At 36.8% G+C, this 14793-nt stretch overlaps 4 protein-coding genes across 4 annotated transcripts in view; 2 read left to right on the forward strand and 2 right to left on the reverse strand.

Moving 5' to 3' along the window:
* On the forward strand, positions 802-4036 carry LOC105169349 (pyruvate kinase isozyme A, chloroplastic). The gene is made up of 7 exons (XM_011089736.2): positions 802-1641; positions 1777-1864; positions 1960-2150; positions 2316-2434; positions 2700-2943; positions 3141-3375; positions 3564-4036. Exons 1-7 carry the CDS (start codon positions 1102-1104, stop codon positions 3890-3892), a joined length of 1746 nt encoding a protein of 581 aa, XP_011088038.1. The 5' UTR covers positions 802-1101; the 3' UTR covers positions 3893-4036.
* LOC105169350 lies at positions 5210-8320 on the forward strand. The gene is made up of 4 exons (XM_011089737.2): positions 5210-5663; positions 6927-7159; positions 7556-7663; positions 8067-8320. The coding sequence occupies exons 1-4, from the start codon at positions 5474-5476 to the stop codon at positions 8187-8189; spliced, it is 654 nt and encodes a 217-aa protein (XP_011088039.1). The 5' UTR covers positions 5210-5473; the 3' UTR covers positions 8190-8320.
* On the reverse strand, positions 8506-11292 carry LOC105169351 (tubulin alpha chain). The gene is made up of 4 exons (XM_011089738.2): positions 11068-11292; positions 9883-10117; positions 9422-9792; positions 8506-9335 (listed from the first exon to the last, which is right to left on the reverse strand). Exons 1-4 carry the CDS (start codon positions 11158-11160, stop codon positions 8682-8684), a joined length of 1353 nt encoding a protein of 450 aa, XP_011088040.1. The 5' UTR covers positions 11161-11292; the 3' UTR covers positions 8506-8681.
* The window catches only part of LOC105169352, a 3565-nt gene continuing 1255 nt past the window's right edge, over positions 12484-14793 (reverse strand). Inside the window, exons 3-4 of the mRNA XM_011089739.2 lie at positions 14090-14155; positions 12484-13263 (exon numbers count right to left, since the gene is read on the reverse strand). Coding sequence (XP_011088041.1) covers positions 13114-13263; positions 14090-14155 — 216 coding nt within the window. The 3' untranslated portion in view covers positions 12484-13113. The remainder of the gene's footprint in view (positions 13264-14089; positions 14156-14793) is intronic.

Genomic DNA, 14793 nt, shown 5'->3' on the forward strand with positions numbered 1-14793 from the left:
GTAAGAGTTTACCATACATATTTATCAGTTTATTGTTGAAATAAAATGAAACGTGTTTTTAATTTGAAATTAAATTAATTTAAACTGAAAATTTTAAGTGGGTTCGAATCGACTTCTGAAATTTAGTGGTAAAATTATAAGTGTTAAAGTGCTTTATCAAGCACTTGAACTTCAACTACTCTTCATTTCGTATTTTATTTGAAATAATTCTAATTTGCACGGCAACTTAACTTAAAGGGTTGTTGGCTGAACTTATAAGCTTATTGAAATATCTTATAAATTATTTGAGAGCATATAAGTTTTTAGAGCATATAAGTTTATAAAAATTGTTCGGCTAATTTTTTTTTTGAAGAGCTTATAAGATTCTAAAATAAGATGTTTATCTCTTTAAAAAATATTAACTTCACCTATTTTTTTTTTAAATATTTTACAAGCTCTTTAATCTTAACGTCTAATACAAAAAAATATTCAGAATTTTATTAATATTTCACTTTTGATTATTTTATAATTGATATTTTTATCCTCAAATAAAATTATTTTTTCATATGTTATTCTCATAAAAAAAAGAAAAAAGATATATTCCCCTTCCCCGGGACCATGCCCAAAAAAAAGAAAAAGGCTTTACCATTTACAGAGTAATGACAATGACGGCCCAGCTCACGTTAGCCAGCGAAGGGGGTAGTTGACCGTTAAATTCGACGGCCTACAACTGTGTTGTGTACTATACCGCCCTTTTTCAGCTGTCCCTACTTTCAAATTAATTAAACATTGACAAAAAAGGTTGTTTCTTTGTATAACACAATTAGGGTTCCCCTAAACTTCTCACCAGTGCTGCAAGAGAATATACCCATTCTTGACGCATGTATATATATATGTGTATACATATACACATGTAAGCAGTAGGAAACCTAATAATATTTTTTTGTCTTGTGGAATCCGAAAATCTTGGTTAACTACAACAAAATTTTGACGGGTTTTCCGAAGACCCTTTTGTTTGCCTAAACATTGGCGAATTTGGGTATTCCTTTGATAGTACCTTCTTGTTTTTCTTTCTTGATTACTGCAAATCTTTTGACTTTTGAGTCCGTTCTCTAAGAGATCATGGCTGTTATGGGAGATTTAGCACTGAAGTTTAGTGGGATGATCAAGAAAGATGGGGCTTTTGATTTGAAGAAGGGCGTGTTTGGTCTCCCAATTTCTAGTCATGGAGTTTTTTTCAACGCTAGGAAGTTTAGAAGTGTTGAGTCCAGAATTGGGGTTCAAGCTGTGATGCAAGTGGGTGTGGAGAGTGCAGAAGTTTCTAAGGGTTGTGAGAATTTGGAAGGGTTTCTGGGATTAGATGTTGTTTCAGAGGGGGAATTGAGGGAGAAGGGGTTCTTGGGGTTGAGGAAAACGAAGCTCGTTTGCACGATAGGGCCTGCGTGCTGCTCGTTGGATGATTTGGAGAGGTTGGCTATGGGAGGGATGAATGTGGCTAGGCTTAATATGTGTCATAATACTAGGGATTGGCACAAGGATGTGATTAGGAAAATTAAGAAGTTGAATGAGGAAAAGGGGTATTGTGTGTCTCTGATGATTGATACTGAAGGCTGCCAGATTCAAGTTGTTGATCATGGTGCTCCTTCCTCTGTTAAAGCAGAGGTATCAATTTAAAGAAGTTGTGTTTGAAATATATATGCTAATTGTGGACAATGTTTGTTTTTTTATATCCATAAAGCTAATGCTAATTAAGTGGAGAAAATTTGTGACGCTGTTGTGTTTCTCTTGGATTGTTAGGAGGGTTCAATCTGGTTCTTTACAACTGAAACGTTTGCGGGCTCGCGCCCGTTTACAGTCCAATCTAACTATGAAGGTTTTTCTGAAGGCAAGTTGATTGATGGAAGTGACTCAGCAAGTTTTCCACCAACAAAAAGAGGATTCTTTGTTTGTTCTGATCACTGTTTGCTGCACTTTCTTCAGGTATTAACGTGGGTGATGAAATTGTTTTTGATGGAGGAATGGCAACCTTCAAAGTGGAGGAAAAGGTTGGGAATGACTTGCGATGCAGGTGCACGGACCCCGGCTTACTCTTGCCACGAGCTAAACTGACCTTTTGGAGGGATGGAAAGCTCGTGGACAAGAATTATGAGCTTCCGACTCTGACGGCTAAGGTTAATCAAAATCCGGATTTCATTTTCTTTGCATGACTAAGTATACTAATTCGAATTGTAAGACTGATATGCTGTCCTGTGATAATCCTTTTAAGCTGTGCTAAACAGAGTGCTTTTAACACTTTGGAGTCACTGATGTTGATAATAGAGCTGTAATACCTACAGGATTGGCTCGACATTGACTTTGGAATTTCTGAAGGTGTTGATTTTATTGCCGTGTCTTTTGTCAATGATGCCGATGCTGTCACGGACCTGAAGAAATTCATTTCTATCAAATACTCCAAGTAATTAACTTTACATTGTCCTCTTTTACCTCCGAATCATCTGGCTTTTCTTCTTTGTACCTCTCGTCGACGATAGGGATCTTCAGTTAAATGATAGTACTAGCACTGACATGGTTTGATTAATTTTACTGTGAACATTATGAGTTTATAACAATAGGAGGCTACCAAGCATTGCCAGAGTCTAGGCCTAGTATCTGAAATCGATGTGATCTGCATATGCTTCTTTTAGAATATGGAATATGAAGGGGAAATGCTTTGATCACAGATCAATAAAAGTTTTGGCGAAGATAGAGAGTCTGGAGTCTCTCAATAACTTGGAAGAAATCATTGAAGCTTCTGACGGAATCATGATAGCAAGAGGAGACCTTGGAGTCGAAATCCCACTAGAACAAATCCCAACAGTTCAGGAGAAAATTACTTATTTATGCAGGCAGCTCAACAAGCCAGTAGTGGTAGCTTCTCAGCTTCTTGAATCCATGGTCGAATTTCCTACTCCAACGAGAGCTGAGGTAGCTGTTTTGGGTATTTTTCACAGAATTTTTCAAATTAATTGCTCTAAACGTTGACTAGAAAACAAAAATTTCATCATCTTGTAAGTACTCAAGAATTTATGGTCTCTTCATGATCCTTGAAGCAAAATTTTAAGACTGAAATTTGTTCAACAGGAGAAAAACCATAAAGTTTGATATGCTGTTTGCTTTTATAGGTGGCCGATGTTTCTGAAGCTGTTCGCCAATATGCTGACGCGCTGATGCTCTCTGGAGAATCAGCAATTGGACCATACGGGCAGAAGGCTCTTTCCGTGTTGCGTATGACTAGCAGCAGAATGGAACTATGGAGTCGTGAAGAGAAAAGGCAAAATGCTCTGCTCCAGCGCAATGTTGGAGCATCTTTGACAGATCAAATTGCTGAGCATATCTGCAACTGTGCTGCAGGAATGGGTATGTCTAAGACCGTTCTCATCTGTGTCTTGTGTTACATTGAGCCATAAAAGCCGTACATTGCATTTTTGGGACCTTGCATTTTGTGTATTTGGGAATAATCTGTGCAAATAAGAAAAGCAACAAATAATGTATGTTCCCATGTTCGATTATGTTACATCTTGACAAGTTATTTGTTACATCTGCAGCCAACAACCTAGCACTGGACGCGATTTTTGTGTACACAAGACATGGCCAGATGGCTTCACTCATCTCACGCAATCGTCCAAATCCTCCTATATTTGCGTTCACAAACGACAGCAGCACCAGAATGGCACTTAATTTGCAGTGGGGCGTTACTCCACTTCTCTGTGATCTTTCAGATGACATGGAAGCTAACATCAGTAAATCCATCGATCTCATAAAGACCAAAGGCCTGATCAAGAAGGGAGACACAGTTTTGATCGTCTCAGATATCGTTCCATCTTCGACCACCCAAACTGTGTTTCAGTCGATTCAGATCAAAACTGTCGTTTAGGGATATTCGTAATACTGTTCAAAATTTTAGATACCCAAGTTTGTATGTTAAAGATATATTCGTGTTTTTTGTTTAGAACCTATTTCCACTCTGTCTGAATCATTACATTTAAATATTTTTACTGATAATTTGGTTTCTTGATCATCTTCAAGAAAGTAATATTTGCATTCTATGCCAAGCAGGTGGCCAAGCTTCATGGGTGGCATTAGACATTAGTCTTTGTGAAGTATTCTTATTATTATAAATTTGGTCTAGTTAGCACAATAATTGGCAAGTGGATAGGCTTTAAGTAAACTAATCCCCCATCCTACAATTATTTAGCAAAAACATATATAGAGAACGACAAACTGTAGGTCTTGGCTGATAAGCTACTCAACATTTAGGCCAATCATGAATGTCCGGGCGCGTTGTTAGAGAGAGCGTACTAACTTTTCAAGATAAAATTCTATTATCCGTTTATCCTAAACGAGTCCAAATTATTTTAATCTAATTTATGATGAGAAAGTAAATAAGAATACAATGTTTCATTAATAATTATACCATATTTTATTTATACCAAGAAACTATGACTAGTAAGCTGTCTCTCACATGGGAAGGAGGTTTTGAGAAGCATATAAAGCTCACCTGCAGAACTGTTTTGGAAGTTTGCATAAATGTATAACTTGAGAGGGACCAATTTGGAAAAGCACAACACAAATGAATAGCAGATGCAGTCAGAGGAATTCAGTGCTGTTGAGATCTTTTTAGAAATTGATGCCTAATATTCTGTTTTCTTTTTTATTGCACTCCACTTGCATGTGAAGTCTATATCACAACAAATAAATTGGTGTTGATGGGTTTTATTTTGAAAAATATGTGTAAAATAAGGAGAAATATAAAAATAAATATGTACAAGTTTTTAAAATTTTCAACCCCTTACGATATTGAAAACAAAAAAATTATTTCATATGAAGAAAATAGCAATTTATCTTTCTATATTTTTTAAAAATTCAATAATTTATCTCATGTATTTTTAAAATAAATTAATTTACATCTTTACAGAGAGATAAATTATATATGAAGGTAAATTGCTTTATTTAAAAAGTATAAAAGAATAAATTATTATTATTATTTTTTATAGGAGGAAATTTATTCATTTATAATATAATATTGTGGTAACTTAGATTAAATTGAGTTTGAATGTATTTGATAAGATAATAAATATGGAGAGTGGTTGGATTGCTAATTTTTAATAGTTTATTTACTTCCAAATTTGAATTAGGATTGGAGTTCCAGAGATGTATGTATACAGAAGGAAAGGCTGCTTTCAGCTTTCACTCAACGGGCAACGACTACGATGCTGACACGTCATTGGTCCAGCATCCTACGGCTCTACACCACCGAGCTCCCAACTAGCGCTTCTGGCCACAAAAAGCCGCCACAAATCTCGCGCAATGTAGTCCATGAAAGCCCGCCATCTCTAGAATACGCCAGGGCCGTAGCTCCAGCACCCTCCGCCACTCTTAGTCGATCATTTGTTCACGCCACTGATAATAACATTAATCTCTAATCATTTCGATTTGTTGAATTCCTAAAACTGTAATGGCTTGCCTTCAGTTATTAAAATCTACTCCATCAAATTCACGGACGAATTTCGGGTGTTTCTGTTCGGAATTGAATTCCAGGGCGTCAGTGAAAAGGAGCATCGGGCTTCGGAGCTCAGGAATTGTAACTGCTTATAGGAGGTTTAGGGTTTCTTGTAAAGTTGAAGGCAGTGGAGATCAAAGCAACGGTAGGTGGAAATGTTGATTTCAATTACTTTTTTTTTTTCCATAACGAAGCACGTGTCATTGTGTGGGCGATTTTTAGTGCATAATAATTTACGTATTTGCATGTATTATAGGTTGTGAGATCTGGTTAGGAGCATGCTTTCACTGAATTTTTCTCGAATTTTGTTAACTGTAACTGCTTGATGCTACTGATCTTCTTATGTTATTGATTGATCTCTGGAGAACAAAAGAAATATTAGAGTTAATAATTTTCAAGTGTCCTCTGATTTGTGAACATCGAAATTGTTCCAAAAGCCTGATGATGATGACGATTGTGCGATGGAATGTTGCTCTCGTTAGGAATCTGTTTGAAGGTGACTGTTCATTTTGCTGTTTAGATTACTTTATAAGATAAGGTTATAAATGACTGTGATAAGCTCGGTTTTGAATGTATGCGATAGACCATGGTTCAAAGCATCGGTCTATATCCGATAAAAACCCCCAATACTCTATATTATCCGAGAGACATGGTATCACCGATAATATCAGATATTATCACCGATACAATGATAATATCGCCGATAATATCTGATACGTCGCAAATGATGTGGAGCGATACCCGCCTATATTATCGCTGATACCGCAACTTTGAACCATGCTATAGACATTGCTAGGACAGTATGATATGCGTAAGTTAGGAAGCAAAGCTCCCGAAAGTTAATTGGGGATTGAAAATTTCCGACGCAATACCATTGTTACTCAATCGAGAGTTTATAAGAACATTGATTTTAAGAAGCTTCAAACACAGGATCATATATTATGCTTTTGTAAACAGATACCTGTATGATCATAGTAAGTTTAAGGGTTCTTGCAGATGCCTCTATTCTGCAGCTGGTCTCTGATATTTTTCTTCTGAAATTTCACTATTATGTTTAGTTGATTGATTGCTTTGATCTTTCAGAAGTTTTTGCTGTACTGAATACCTCTTTCTACATCAAAGTAAAAAGGAAAGTTCTATTGCTACTTGCCAAAGCCAATTTCCCTGCCTATGTAGGCCGCTTGGTTTCTGTTAATCTCTCACTCTCTCTCTCTTGTGTGTCTATGTGTATGTGACTCGTGTGTCTGTGCGTGTGTCACTTCTTGTGCATATAAGCACTAGAGTAAACTGCTAGCATTGTCACTTGCATATTGGATATTGCGTCTCTTGATATGCTCCAATGTTTTCAAAGTCCTTTGGTTGCTGATTCAGTTAAATATGAAAAATCTTTGTGCCCAAATTATGTCAGGTGAGGAACCTCCTGAGTCTTTATTTATGAAAGAACTACGGCGACGAGGGATGACCCCAACTTCTTTGCTCGAGGAAAAAAACAGAAGCACCGACAGAGATGAGGATATAAAATTCAGAGAAGAGGATGGGGGTTGGAATTACTCAAGAAGAAATGGAGTCACAACTGATGCTGAAGCAGACCTATCTAATCAAAGGGAAAAGTCTATGGCACTCAATAGTGAAGGCCTAGAGGTGGGAAGATCTCAGTTTCTATTTAGCTAATTTAGTTAAGTAATGAACTATCTGTTGCCTGAATTGACATTTTATTATGATATAAGTAAAATTTGACTATTTCTTGGTTACCCTGCATGTATATGGCACTTTTCTCGTCTCTCTCTATCCTTACTTTTGTGTTTGTTTTTTATTTTTTCTCGGGAATGTTTCATCTTTTTTGGTCATAGGAAATAACAATCCATGTTTTAGCCTGTTGTGTGATACATTGTACAGAATTCTAGAGCATTAGATAAAGAGAAACCACTATTACTGCCAAGTATACCTACATCGTGGGTGGAATCAATTTTGATCGTACTCTCCTGTATCAATTTTTGGTGTGGAAGTATATCCATCTGACTCTTTCTTCCTATTCAGGGTTTGATTCCGCGGGCCAAACTCTTGCTCACCCTTGGAGGAACCTTTTTTCTGGGTTTTTGGCCGTTGATTCTTGTAACAATTGCATCTTTCTCTGCTTTGTATCTGGTAATCTCTGTTGCTTTCTTTTTATGCTATTTTTGTTGAATATGAATGTTCTTTGCTGTTAATACATCATTATCTTTCCTGATTGATGAAGTTTAAAGGTCAGATTCTAGGTAGCCCATGATTATTTGGTGGTTAATTTTGTGTTCCTTTTGCCTCTACTTATCAGATCGCTTTTCTATCATACTCCAAACTTTATTTTTCCATTTTTGCCTCTACTTATCAGATTGCTTTTCCATCATCCTCCAAACCCTTTATTTTTCCATGTTTTGATTCTGTTTTTCCAATGCAGCTGCTGTTTCTGTTTATTTGTCTTGTCATGTATATTATGCTGTTCATGCATCTGCTGCATCTTTGTATTTATGCCTTAAATACCGCTCACCATTATCATCCCTTTTTTCTGCAGTACTTTGGACCGGAGTTTGTTCATGATGGAAGCAAAGCCCCAATTTCTCCTCCCCAGTATGTGGACCCCTACGCATTACTTGAAGAAGAGAGGATATATAAAACAGCTCCTCTTCTAAATTGAAGTATAAGCAGTACTGTCTATGAAAGATTTTTTTTTTCCCCTTCTTTTTTAATTCACTATTGTCTGTAAATCTCTGAATCCACGTTTTCTTTATACACTTCAAGTTGAATAGGGAAGCTTTACCGTCTAAATAATGATGGTCCTCTCTCCTTTTTTTTTTTTTTTGGCGCTACTGCCTTCTGAATGAGTCAATTTTGATAATATGGATGCGAGAGTGTGAATTTGATTGATTAAGTGTTAAGCTTTGCGTGAAAAAGTAATTAGATCCATTTATTTGCAGGATGATAGAAAACACAACTAAACTAAGTAGGCAAACTTTGATAATTTAAGTAAAAAAAGATGAGCATTCAAAGGGTAATCAAAACTGAGAATGAAAAGGAATACTTGGTATAAGTAAAAGAAGCGTACTCAGATACAACAAAGTGACTGCACAATTCTGTGACAGGAAATATCAATCAGCAGTGATGTACAGAAACCAGTAAACCCAATACCTCAGTAGTCATCCTCCCCATCACCATCCTCCTCAGTAGCTTCAGCCCCAACCTCTTCATAATCCTTCTCCAGTGCAGCAAGGTCCTCTCGGGCTTCAGAGAATTCACCTTCTTCCATTCCCTCACCAACATACCAGTGAACAAAAGCACGTTTGGCATACATGAGATCAAATTTGTGGTCGATCCGAGAGAACACCTCAGCCACACTGGTGGAGTTGGATATCATGCAAACAGCTCTCTGGACCCTAGCAAGATCACCACCCGGGACAACAGTGGGTGGTTGGTAGTTGATACCGCACTTGAAACCAGTGGGGCACCAGTCAACAAACTGGATAGTACGCTTTGTCTTGATTGTGGCAACAGCTGCATTGACATCCTTAGGCACAACATCACCACGGTACATCAAACAGCATGCCATGTACTTACCATGGCGAGGATCACACTTGGCCATCATGGATGAGGGCTCAAAGGCACTGTTGGTGATCTCAGCCACAGAAAGTTGCTCGTGGTATGCTTTCTCTGCTGAGATGGCGGGTGCATAGGAGGAAAGCATAAAGTGAATTCTAGGGTACGGTACCAAGTTGGTCTGGAATTCAGTGACATCCACATTAAGGGCACCATCAAACCTCAGTGATGCAGTCAAGGAAGAGATCACCTGCAATCCATAAGAAAGTTAACAGTTAGTACAAGAAAATCATGAAAAAAATACAGTTGATAACAAGAACAAGCGTGCAAGTTTACCTGAGAGACAAGACGGTTAAGGTTGGTGTAAGTGGGCCTTTCAATGTCAAGAGACCTTCTGCAGATGTCATATATGGCCTCATTGTCAAGAAGTATAGCAACATCTGTGTGTTCAAGCAGAGAGTGGGTGGAAAGAACACTGTTGTAAGGCTCCACAACAGATGTGGATACCTGTGGGGATGGGTAAACGGTGAAGCCAAGCTTGGACTTCTTGCCATAGTCAACAGACAGACGCTCCAAAAGGAGTGAGCCCAAACCAGAGCCAGTGCCTCCACCCACCGCATTGAAGACAAGGAAACCTTGGAGGCCAGTGCAGTTGTCCGCGAGCTTTCTGATGCGGTCCAGACAGAGATCAACAATCTCTTTCCCAACTGCATGAACAAAAATCGAAGTCTAAGTTTATCAGAACTAACATGAAAAGGCAACGGGAAATACTAGTTCGACAAAAAATCACTAATTACTTGTGTAGTGGCCACGGGCAAAGTTGTTGGCAGCATCTTCCTTTCCACTGATAAGCTGCTCCGGGTGGAAGAGCTGGCGGTAAGTTCCAGTTCTCACTTCATCAATCACAGTGGGTTCAAGATCCACAAAGACTGCGCGTGGGACGTGCTTTCCGGAACCAGTTTCACTAAAGAAAGTGTTGAAGGCATCATCACCTCCTCCAACAGTTTTGTCACTTGGCATCTGCCCATCAGGCTGAAGTAAAAACAAAAATATCAGGATCCAAGTTCTAGATAGAAACATTCAAACAACCAAATAAAGATGAAATATGATCTCATATTTGATACAAAAGACGTCATAAAGAATGAGGAATAACACATTACACTCTTTGCAAAATAGTCTCAAATGTCAGGGAAAGGTTATATTACTGATCAATGATGAAATTACACCTGGTCTATAAGGAAAAGGAAAATTGTTTACAATGATTGTTTAACTTACTAGTGCTAGATTTGAGTAGGTAAAATTTTCAAAACACCATTTCAAGGAATCACACAGGTCTACCCCACCCCAAACAGAGATTCTATAACCTGCAATCACGCCTCTAATCTTCCTTGAAAAGGAAATGCAGAAAAGGAATAACCAAAGACATTTAACTCATGCATCTTACAAAATCATGCACAACAGCATTCATAACAGGAGTACCGCGTATATAAACCCAAGACTTGTATCAAAATTTTAATGCTGTTTAATTACACAATGTCGATGGTATAAATGGATCACCCCCGATCCATGAGGCGACAATTGTTTTCCTTCAAAAACTCACTTAAAAGCAACAGAACCGTACTTAAAAGGCATTAAAGCAAAAAACTGCCTAGATCTATATAGTAACAGTATATTGCCAAATAAACAGACGAGGTAATTGATTCTTCCATTAAAAATTTTCATTGATCAACAGCATCATTGAATATTCAAAAAAATGATATGCCTAATTCGATTTACATTCGAAACAAAATGTAGATCTAGAGATGGAGACACAGTGAATCATTGATACTATACACATCCGAGGATACATACATATATATGCCCACAGATATATTCACAGACATCAAAACCATCACGCAGATATTGATGCACATGCATGGAAAACACATTTATCAATAGGCTGTATGCAATTACATTCAACGAAAAACGAGCAAAACTCTCACCTGAATGCCGTGCTCGAGGCAGTAAAGTTCCCAGCACGCATTTCCGACCTGAATACCGGCCTGGCCAATGTGAACAGAGATGCACTCTCTCATTGTCGATCGAAGTCAAAATTCAAACGCGGGAAGAGATTGAAGGCAAAAAAATCGGAGAGGGAAGGGAGAGAGACGAGGAAATACAGAAGACGGCGTTTATCAAGACGCCTTTTCTCGACGGAGAAGAGCGGGTGTTCGAGGGGCGGGTATTTATAGGGAGGAAAAACAGTAATTGCGGGAGTTAACCAGGGTTGAGAATTTTCAAATGGAAGGGACGGCTGATAGTGATAGATGGAGAGGGCCGGCGCAGGAGGATGGTCGGATTTCCCGGCCAAAAATAATGTGCTAATCATGGTTAGGCGTTTCTGGATGCTTTGAAAACCAAAAACTGCCGCCCGATCTGTAGTGTATTTGTTGGATTCTCATTCTATCTTAGAATTGAAGCATCATCATCATCATCATCATCATCATCATCATTATATGTAAGTGACATTTGACATTTATGCATCAACCGCTGATTTGGAGGGTGTTTGCTCAATTTATTTAAAGAATTTTATAAGTTCACACACATGTTTTAAAAATTTATAAGATATTAAATTCTATTATAAAAATAAATTTCAGACATTATTTTAATAAAATAATATTATAGAAATTATAAGATGTTAGTAAGGAGAAATCTGTAATAATTTTAAAAGATTTGTTAAAAGAATCTAAAAATAAAAAATTTGTTGAGATCTTATAAGCTCCAAAAATAAATGTTAATGAGCTTACAAACTACTTAAGAAAAAGTAAGAATTTGCTAATTTATTTTTAAAATCTTAACAAGTACCTTCAGATTAATTCAAATTTGACATTATAATATTTTATGAATTCTATAATTTTATTTTATTCAAATATTTTATAAACTTATTTTTAAAATATAATCTAATATATTACGAGATGTATGATGGGATTTAGAGGATGTTTGATTGCAGTTATAATATTTATAAAATTAAAAAAAAAGACTAAAAATTTATAGACCTTTGTTTTATTAAAATTAAACAATTTCTAATCTTTTTTATGCCTAAAATTCTAACAAACGCCCACAATTATAGTTATATCGAATATAAAATTAACAATGATAACAGTATTTTTTTTATAATTAACAATGATAACAATCTAACTCCATAATATTATTTTATCTAGAAACTTATTTTTAAAAATATTTTAGACAACTTTTTGAGATAAATGTAACCAAACACCCATTTAGATTCCAGTTTTTCACATAAATTAAAGTCTCAATTGTTGTACTCCGAATACCAATTTTTTGAATAAAGTCATTTGGGAAAAGATTACACATCATATGTTGCTTAAACAAAAGCAACCTATAGATCAGATGAGGTGTAAGGCGAAGCGTCGTCTTTAATTAAATAATAATAATAACACAAAAAAGGACTCCACAACCACCTTGGCGCTAAGCGCACATCAAATGTCCATTGATATCATACAAACAAAATTCTCACAAATAAAAATTTCAGAACCACAGTGTCATTTTCTCCCTCTTGTCTTTGGGGTTGTTCATGAATTATGAGGTCCACATGTCCATAACTAGCTCAATTATTGATCACTCACCTGCAATCCCACAGTTCTGTGCTTTTCACCAAATATTGATGAACATAAGATGGCCCGGCAAGCAGCTTGTTACAAATCTCCAAAAATCAATGGGTCGAATCAGTGCCCGCTATAAGTGGAGAAGCAGAACAATCGTATTCATCAGATGAGCAGATGCAAGATTAGTAAGCATCTCAGTAATGGCTATGCTTTCCCTTCTGCCAAGATGTTTTATTGTGTGCTTTAACTCAAAACGGGAAAGAGATAAATGATATGTGGTTTGGGACTCTAATAATGGTTGGAATTGCAAGCGTTTAAGACTGATGATAGCTACGGGATGAATTAGGGAACTTCCTCTACAGTTCGATGTATGTGTTTGTGTTGGGAGTTTTTGGAATATTTATTCTCGTAGCGAAAAGTAAATTAAATAGCAAGTTGAGTGCGACTCCATGATTGGGGTTCATCATCGTCTGCTCTGTAACTACGGCTTTCCTGGAAGTAGGAAATCCCAGTCCATACCCCACGAATAAGCAAAATACTTAAAAACACTGCACTCCCCAGCGTGCAAATTACCTGAAAATGACACGTCCAGCAGGAAAAATGATCATGGGATTGGAATGATTCAGGCACAGAAAGAACTTCAGTTTTAAATCAAAGATAAGAGATTTCAGCCAATTACATCCAGAAAACTCAAACAAACAGTGAAAATATGCTAAAGCCAACATCAGAAGTAAAAAATTTGAACAAGAAGGTCATAGATCTGAGAAATAAACAATTGTGTATTGAAGAGATTCTACAAAGAGTTATCAAATTGGTCGGCCGCAAGTAGGAGAATGGATGTGCCATGACCTCCAAAGCGTAAAAAGAACACCTCATTCCGATTGGTTCTACCCCGACACCAAAACTGATGGCAAATCTATGCATGATTTCATATGCATTATAGCGAAAATTTAGGATTCACACTCCATGAGTTGAGCTGTTCAAATTTTCAAATAGCAGTGCTAGAAATGCTTTTCTTGAAAGAAATTTAAGATAATAATCTTATTGCCCAAACTTCCATGAATACCCAATAGGCAAAACAGAAATAGCACATAGCACCAACCAGTTCTAACAGCATAGACAATTTAAGTAGAGGGTAGGCAAGGAAAAGCTTCAAGCCTCACCCCAGCTGGAACTTGATGCAAAATTCAAGCTTAATAATTGTGAAAATGCAAATTCCCCCTGAATTCTAGTCCGCCAACCTAACAAGAAGAAAGAGCTTGCTTTCTGGTACAAGCTTATCACTAACCACACTAACTTATCCCGATCAAAGTTTTTCACAAAAGGAAAACATGACAAACCTACTGGAAACTCATAATAGAAAAATGTCACAACTCAGCCTGCAGCAGAAAAGGTTTACCTCAAGAAAAGCTTTCAGAACCCACAAAAATGTCAAAATTATGGTCCCATTAACAGCAAATCCGACCTACATAACAAAGGAAGAAACACTTATGAATCCAAAAATGTGCCATGCCCCAATGTAGTTTCATATAAATGAAAATATACAATATTTCTATTTCATTTGTAGAAGGTAGACTTCACCCAAAAAGTAAATATTTTCTAGAGGGCCATTAGAATAATCAATAGCACACTATGGCAGCCATGGAGCTAAATGGCAGATGGCCAATGTATACATGTCATAACAATTACCTGCCAAATATGACAATATTGCTCACAGTTAGGTAAGCAGAACAATGAACTTTGAGGAGTTCTATCGCCAGAAATGTCATCAAGATTAAGTTAGTCAGTGGAACACCATCAATGGCAGAATAGCTACAGTACAGACTCATGAAAAGCAATGCAGATCAATGCTCTGGGTTGAAACTTGAAAGAAGACCAATAAGAAAATAGAATGACAATGATTTACAAAATATGGGTAGAAGTATTCAGTTAGATCGAATATTGATTATTTCTTTGTTAAGTAATGTTGTCTCAAAAAGTCTCTTCAAAAATTAATCAAGCAATTTCTTCAACAGAAAATTTGATACAGCACAACAGGTTCACAGCCTTGATATCAAAACGTTCATCATTTAGTTAGTTTGAGCTTCAGCTAGTCTAATTCCA

The sequence above is a fragment of the Sesamum indicum genome, linkage group LG8 (assembly GCF_000512975.1).
Source record: "Sesamum indicum cultivar Zhongzhi No. 13 linkage group LG8, S_indicum_v1.0, whole genome shotgun sequence".
In the NCBI taxonomy this organism is placed as follows: Eukaryota; Viridiplantae; Streptophyta; class Magnoliopsida; order Lamiales; family Pedaliaceae; genus Sesamum; species Sesamum indicum.

Excerpts from the sequence above, each read along its gene's own strand:
- LOC105169350 (XM_011089737.2), top strand. The coding sequence starts at position 5,474 with ATGGCTTGCCTTCAGTTATTAAAATCTACTCCATCAAATTCACGGACG. Across the intron at positions 7,160-7,555 it reads TCAATAGTGAAGGCCTAGAG|GGTTTGATTCCGCGGGCCAA; the intron begins GTGGGAAGATCT and ends CTTCCTATTCAG. Across the intron at positions 7,664-8,066 it reads CTTTCTCTGCTTTGTATCTG|TACTTTGGACCGGAGTTTGT; the intron begins GTAATCTCTGTT and ends TTTTTTCTGCAG.
- LOC105169351 (XM_011089738.2), bottom strand. The coding sequence starts at position 11,160 with ATGAGAGAGTGCATCTCTGTTCACATTGGCCAGGCCGGTATTCAGGTC. Across the intron at positions 10,118-11,067 it reads GCCTCGAGCACGGCATTCAG|CCTGATGGGCAGATGCCAAG; the intron begins GTGAGAGTTTTG and ends TTTTTACTTCAG. Across the intron at positions 9,336-9,421 it reads TTAACCGTCTTGTCTCTCAG|GTGATCTCTTCCTTGACTGC; the intron begins GTAAACTTGCAC and ends TATGGATTGCAG.
- LOC105169349 (XM_011089736.2), top strand. The coding sequence starts at position 1,102 with ATGGCTGTTATGGGAGATTTAGCACTGAAGTTTAGTGGGATGATCAAG. Across the intron at positions 2,944-3,140 it reads CTACTCCAACGAGAGCTGAG|GTGGCCGATGTTTCTGAAGC; the intron begins GTAGCTGTTTTG and ends TTGCTTTTATAG. Across the intron at positions 3,376-3,563 it reads CAACTGTGCTGCAGGAATGG|CCAACAACCTAGCACTGGAC; the intron begins GTATGTCTAAGA and ends TTACATCTGCAG.